At 31.5% G+C, this 7190-nt stretch overlaps 1 protein-coding gene across 2 annotated transcripts; it reads right to left on the reverse strand.

Moving 5' to 3' along the window:
• Window positions 1-217: 217 nt before the first annotated feature.
• LOC136805285 (heat shock factor 2-binding protein-like) lies at window positions 218-6895 on the reverse strand. Of its 2 annotated transcripts, XM_067061861.1 has the most exons (12): window positions 6261-6894; window positions 5966-6067; window positions 4627-4681; window positions 4315-4418; window positions 4123-4140; window positions 3286-3417; window positions 2697-2998; window positions 2374-2447; window positions 2139-2175; window positions 1826-1889; window positions 1245-1292; window positions 218-748 (listed from the first exon to the last, which is right to left on the reverse strand). In XM_067061861.1, exons 1-12 carry the CDS (start codon window positions 6321-6323, stop codon window positions 689-691), a joined length of 1059 nt encoding a protein of 352 aa, XP_066917962.1. In that variant the 5' UTR covers window positions 6324-6894; the 3' UTR covers window positions 218-688. The 2 variants fall into 2 exon arrangements, with proteins under 2 accessions (XP_066917962.1, XP_066917963.1); XM_067061862.1 differs by lacking the exon at window positions 4123-4140 and having other exon boundaries at window positions 6261-6895.
• Window positions 6896-7190: the final 295 nt, after the last annotated feature.

The raw sequence follows: 7190 nt of genomic DNA on the forward strand, positions 1-7190 counted from the left end.
CTTTGGTGTGATTTTCGGACAAATATGACGGTCTCAGGCAAAAATAATAGGGTTAAAAATTAATGAAAATTTTAGCTCGAGAAAACGGAGACCTGTTGTATATTTTTGGAAAGCTCTCAAAAAATTAAGATTAGAGATATATTGCAAGTATAGGTGATTTCAGTACCTAACTCGAGATATTAACCCTTGAAAACCGTGTTTTTCAGCCAGAAACAGCTATTTTGTCCAGTTTTTGCGCTTTTTGAAGCTCAATATCTCGAGTTAGGTACTGAAATCACCTATACTTGCAATATATCTCTAATCTTAATTTTTTGAGAGCTTTCCAAAAATATACAACAGGTCTCTGTTTTCCCGAGCTAAAATTTTCATTAATTTTTAACCCTATGATTTTTGCCTGAGACCGTCATATTTGACCGAAAATCACACCAAAGTGTCCGAAAAAAAATTGGAAACATTGTAATTTCGATTCCCCTACCCCTTAGCTTTCCAAAAATATATAACAAGTGCTTCTAACAAAACATTCGAGCGATTCCAAAAAATCGAACAAAATTCCCCCTACTAAAAGAGGCTATATTGGTCTTGGCTACCAATGATTCATTTAGACCTTCAAATGACCTAAGAGAAATTAGGTTTTGGTTACAATTTCAATCAACCATACATATCCTTGAAACATCATGTGACATCAAGTTTACGATTCTCTTCCATGGACACGATACTCCATTTCTAATTCTTGAAGTGCTTCTTTGACCTGAAAACATCAATATAGCACAGAAATTTATTCATTTTATTATAAGAGAGGACATTTATGATAATTCTTCCTACATTCATCCTACTGAAACATTGAAATTGCTATACAGTACGTGAAAACAGATCCATTGGGACCCCTTCCCACTGGAAAAATTGGCCAAAATATCATCCCTTGTGGAAAATTATCCTTCAATTTTTGTTCCCACTGAAAATGATCAAATAAACCAATCCTCACTGCAAATTATGATATTTTTTTTGCCATCCCCACTGAATTTTCTAACTTGAAAACAAAAGAATTGGAATCCCAAGCCATTAAAACATTAGAATATCAATCCCCGTCCAGTTTCAGTCCGTTATTTTTATCCCCACTGTCTGAAATCCTACCGGGAGAAGTGGGTGTATAAAACAAAATTCAGCTGTGTGACAGATTCATAGAAAGCAAAATCGTTGCAATCGTTGACGACTTAAGGGAACAAAAGACCGCTGATAATCGTTACCTCTCCACTACTGTATTGTAGATGACTTGATAGTTTTTCTCTTGGTATCTAATCAGGAAAAAACAATGACCATAAATAAATTTATTAGATCAATTACACCGCACGTGAATGTAGTCTTGCCCAGTCGGCCAGGGTGGCGGAGTACTAGGTTTTCAAAAAGACAAACCCTTAGAGAAATCTTTTCTTAAATGTCGGTCAATGATTAACAAACTTTGTCACAGAATTACGGAAAAAACATTGATTTCTGGCGTATTTCCAGAATCGTACAGGGAAATCGAAAACTGTTTTTGAAACATTGATGGCAAAACTAAAACGCATCTATTTAGAAAAACCAGGAAAAACCAATAGTAGAATCTCAAGAAAATACAGAAAACCGCTTTTTCCGGGAAATTCCCAGATCTGGCGACAGGAAATTTTTCTTTCAAAAATCGGCTTTTGTCACATTTTGAGCATTACCATTTTGCATCTTTGTGCCAAAAATCTAATAAATACTATGAGCCAATCCCGACAAAAGTTAGTAACGAAGGAACGAAGGTTAATTTATATGACCTCCCCATGTACGTCAAAAAATAAAATCTCACCAAGTGTAATACTTGTTGGATAGCGTTTGTCATTCCAGGTTCCAAAAGTATCGAGTGTAATATTCTAAGAAGACGAAATATTTATATATTCATTTATGTTGTTTATCAGATTTAACACCAGCCTTTCTAGTCTTTAACATAAAGTTGGAATAGGCTATATTTTAAGTCAGAGATCACTGCGCAGGACTGCATTAAAATGAAGTAAAAACAACCAGTACCCCCATATGCTTGTTTGGCTTTTGAAAGGGAATTTATTTTGATGCTATCACTTAGGGTACGGAATTCTCCCGCAAAAGAGCAATTGGAATCATACCTGATAGATTGTAGTTTATTTTCCATACATTGGTCATCTAAACATAAAAGAATAAAAGAAGTAAAGCTACTGATCCCTGTTTCTCTTTTATCTTTTATCAGCATATGTAATGAAATATGATGTGAGACCAAAGACCTCAGGTTTAAGAACCTTTTCCCAGCAATTCTTGTAATTTTACTGCAAAAGATGCAAAGCAACAGTTACATGTTTTTGAATTTAGAAAACAAAACAATACCTGAAAGTGATTGGGAAAGAGCTTTCAGTAGATTCTGCTGTTCAGATACAAATAACAAACCTCTCTCGTTTAAGCTAAAAATTAATTAAAATGATGATGATATAACAACAAGCTTTAAAACAAGTGTAATAATAAGTCAACTTTATAAACCACAGCTAAAGCCTATGGACATTAATAAATATCAAACTTTAAGTGCAATTAACATATACATTATATTGTTCGTTTATTCTTTAAATACAAATCTTAAATTTTTTTTCTTTTTACATGCTTTGACAGCACTGTACTTACAATCTAGAAAAATAGCCAATGCAATGATTTCTGACCTTAAATTGTAGAAGATTTTCAAAAGTAAATTCCGTAGTTTAGCCCATTCAAGGTCCTTCAATGATAAATCTACCAATAATTGGGAAGCAGTATCCAACAAAGAATCTTTATCTGTCGCTTTCATCAAAAACTCTCTACCAAATGAGGATGCAGTCATGTTTGTTAGAAAACCAGTCAACATGAAAATGAAATCATGTTCAGCGGAAAGTTCTTTGGCTTTGGCAAACTTGTGAAGACGAAGAGCTGTAAAATAGCTTTCGTAAGCATAAGAAGCAACCTCTAGAAATTTCAATCCTGAATCCTAAAGAATAAGAGAAATCAAAACGCTAAGATTTTAGTTGTCACACTTCTTACAATGGTTGGATAGAAATAGACAAATGAAACTTTGATTTTGATAACCACAATAATATTAAAAAAAATAAACCTTTTTTATCTGAGAATTGTTTTTCAATTGGTTGATTAAATTCTTGAATAAGGATAACTTTATTGAAAAATGATTCGAAAAAAATAAGCCATGGGATATTGATAAAGAAAAAAAACTCTTTAGACTAGGAGAGGGGCAAGACACTTTACAAAAAACTGTCTTACACCATTCAGCATAGCTTTGACAGATTCATCATTATTAGAGGCTTTCCAGAGAAGTGTACAAACGTTACTGCCAAACTTTGTCCAAAATAATGATTGTTCAACCATTGCATCAGACATGTCCTTGCTTTGTTGCTAATAAAAATAAGACTATAGGAATAATTAGTTTGTTTTAGACCTCAAAATTATATATTCGACCTCACTTTTACTCATAAGAATGAAATCAAAGAAGCTGTCTCAATCATCTCTTCGATCTTCTTAAATGAAAATAAAACAATATACTGCAATGACTGTAACATTCTGGAAAATAATCTTTTTACTTCAAGGTTTTGTTTTTAAATAAAAGTGATATCATTTGCTTACTCATCAATTTTAATTTACAAGTTTTTCACATTGGATTGACACGGATGTGGAGCAAGATTGGTCAGAAAGACCAATTTTTTTGTTTATTCAGCACAATATAACAATAGGGAAACACGTCCTTATATGAAATATGTATCTGATATGAAACGGGAACAATTATGTATAAAATAAAGCTTTTAACAAAATCTTGATATTTAATCCAGGCCCTAAAAAATGATTTTACAACCTATTGTCCACTAGGTTCAGATGACAGAAGAAAAATCATATTTCTAAAATAAAATATCAAGTAAAGTTGAGCCAACAATTAATATTATTTTATTTTTGACTATATATTTCGGACATAATGTCCATCTTCAGGTCTAAAAGAAATAATATATAAAAACATTAAAAACAGTTAAAATCCATATCTACACTCAAAACATGTCATACACACTCATATAAAATAAAATAAAATAATCACTGTCTTTATTAACTTACTAGAAGTTGTGCTGCTTTCTAAAAACAAAAGAAAGTTTTCGTTTAAAAACACAAGTCTAAGAATAAAAGAAAACTTTCAAATCAGCTCAGTATAAGTTTCCATAAAAAAGCTGAGTAGTATTTTTTATTCACTGCGTAATTTAAATGAGCTTTAATTCAAATTTACTTGAAAATACAAGGAAAATTACAAACCTGTCTCTCTTTTTCTAACTCAACTAAAGTTGATTCATGTCTAGAATTGAAAAGCTCTAGTTCTCTTTGGAGTTTCTGTTTCTCTGCTGCAATTGATCTGCATTCTGATATAATCAAAATAAAATTGGGAACTAGTTTAAAAGAGTGCCAATTGCTAGTATATAAGAAATAGCTACCATTCAAAGTAGGAAAATTCAAAAAGTATTAACCATTAGGAAAGAAGACATCACATTCTAATGATGTAGCTGTCTGGGCGCTGTCTGAGACTACTAGTGTTTTATTTAAAAAAATCTTCAATAAATTAAAACATACCAAGCTGCTTTGTGTGTTGTTTGAATGTTGATTGAATCACATCTTTGTTTACAACCTACATGGAAATTTTGTAATTAGGAAAAATTAAGATTAATATCAAAGCGAAAAGATATTGAATTCAAGTTCTCCTGAAGATTTGGAAGATTTTTTTCCAATTACCTTATTGGTATTATATTTCGCGTGTATGTTATATCTCATTTTTTAGAGGAAATGTTTTTTGCGTGTACTAAATTTTGCGATTGCCAGTTTTTGGAAATTTTTGCATGTATTAAATTTCACGATTCACTAAATAAGGCATTTTCAAAAAGTGGGAATAAAGCAAGAAAATGACTGATTTCGCTTGAAACGCAACGTATTGGGGTATAAAGATACCAAAAATAGTAACAAAACTAGTGACAAAAATAATAACTAAGTATAACAAATAGGTATTTTGTATTTTTGATAATAAAATTTTTAAATGGCTAATTTTCTTCTTCCTTGTTTTTCAAAAATTAGTTTTGAAAATTCCTTTTTTTGGACTAAAACCGTCAAAAGTCAGATTGGAAATTAACCCCTAAAAGCTGAGTAACTCTGGAAAGTATAAACATATACCAACATACCAACTCAGTAGGTCAAAGTTTTTCAGAAAATTCTAAATATAGCACGATAAAATTAACATCGGAGGCATTGCTAGTATTTTGCACAGAATTTTGCACTCAGCCTGGCCTGAAACATTTATTGTTTTGGGATGAATTTTTTTTGCAAAATTATCAACAAACAAATTATTTTATCATGTCTTTAATTCGAGACATGATTAAGTGATGGGTTTTTAACAATTTCAATTTAATTGAATCAACGTTTTGGGGGTCACTAACATCCATTTTGACAACCATTTGTATGAAGACGAAGATAAAGAGAAAAGTAAATTTTGACTTTTTTAAGTCGTAAAGCATTGCCTTGATACCTATTGATAGTAATTTGATATCGGTGCTATGCTTTTTGATTAAGATATTTCGAAAAAACTAAACCTCCGTTTTGGGGGCCATTAGAAAAATGGGACTCAACTTTGACTGAAAAAAAATCATACAAAAACCTTTATTCTAAGAAAGTTATCTTTTGGGAAAGAAACTAGACATGTTGAAGCTTAATTCACAAGAAAATTTTTTAACTTAATCTCTATTTTCTGAATTCACTAGAAAGATTTCAATTTGGATAGTCATTTTGGGGGCCACATACTGTAACCACGAAATTTTGTAACACATGAAATATAATACCAAAAAGGTAGAGGTTTTATATTGACAAATTTTAATTTTGAATTTAACAAGAAATAATTAAATTGAGTTTTTTTTAAATATATAACCTTGGCAAGACCATCTTTGAGCTGATTGATTTCAAGAGTTAGCTGAGCCATTTTCTGCTTACTAACCAAAACATAGTCTTGCTGGATCTCTTCAATCTTCACCTTTGATAAAATCATTTTAATATAATTAGAATTTTATCACCTATTCAAGTTCAAAATTAGTCTTTTATGAAAAATTACTAAAGTGTGAGACTTAAAAACCTAAGAAAGATAAATTTTCATTGAAACTTGAAAATATCAACTTTCTACATATCATCAGAATTGTTTTAACAAAAATTAAAATTACATAAATTACATTAAGTTTATCAAACAAGTCTTCTTCTGCATTGCATTTAATTTTTTCAGCTTTAATTGACATCTTAATTCTAAACTGAATACTTTAATCAGGTTAAAATGAGAGCCAAAAAAATTGATTAATAGGTTAATGTCAATTGACTTTGGTTACTTTCTTTAGTGTGAGGTACAGTGTTTCTAAGCACCAGCACCCTGAAACAGTGTGTTTTGTTACTAAAAAAGGTAACACATGGTAACAGGGGAGTAATACAGGGTAGCAAGGGGTAACAAGATAATAGGTTGAGAATAGTGGCTCTGAGGGGTGAAAAATTGAAGAATAAAGCTCAACCCTTTTTCATCTACAGTAATTATAAGACCCATGCAAAAGTAATGTTTTAGCATTAAGGCCACACAGCTTTTTATCTAGTCGACTAAATTTGACAAATGACCCCTCAAAGTTTAATTTTATCTTTCCTCTTTCCACTGCAAAAGGATTGATTCTTTAAAAGTTCATAGAACTCGAGAAAATTCACTTCAAAGAAGGGTATTTTTTTCTGGGACACCCAGTAGTAAAACAGTAATTTCACAATCGCTTTATCATATCCCATTATATTCCCTGCATCACCATAGCTTCAGCCCCCCCTTACTTTTGGGGGGGGGCTAAGAAATATTTTGGCCTTTAAAGAGCGTGGGGGCTAAAATTACCAAAATATTTGGGGGGACCTAGATTGTTGGGGGGAGCCTGGATGATCTGACTGAGACTCTGGGGGCTGTTCAGCTAATTTTAAAAGATCTCTTATCTTACTATTAAATCAAATATAAAAAGCAAAAGATTTGTAAACATAAATATCAATGCAAGTTAAAGTAAAATTTAGTTTTCATTTATCAGTGCTGTACTCGCATATATTTTTTATTGACTTCTCTCTACGGGGGCAGAAGGACAATGTTTTCG

Source organism: Clytia hemisphaerica, unplaced genomic scaffold, assembly GCF_902728285.1.
Source record: "Clytia hemisphaerica strain Z4C2 unplaced genomic scaffold, Clytia hemisphaerica genome assembly, whole genome shotgun sequence".
Classification (NCBI taxonomy): domain Eukaryota; kingdom Metazoa; phylum Cnidaria; class Hydrozoa; order Leptothecata; family Clytiidae; genus Clytia; species Clytia hemisphaerica.

What these genes read in the sequence shown, in the direction of transcription:
- LOC136805285 (XM_067061861.1), bottom strand. Translation starts at nt 6,323, where the DNA reads ATGTCAATTAAAGCTGAAAAAATTAAATGCAATGCAGAAGAAGACTTG. An exon ending in ACAACACACAAAGCAGCTTG is followed by an intron (nt 4,419 to 4,626) that starts GTATGTTTTAAT and finishes TGATTATATCAG; the next exon opens with AATGCAGATCAATTGCAGCA. An exon ending in AATAAACTACAATCTATCAG is followed by an intron (nt 1,890 to 2,138) that starts GTATGATTCCAA and finishes TCGTCTTCTTAG; the next exon opens with AATATTACACTCGATACTTT.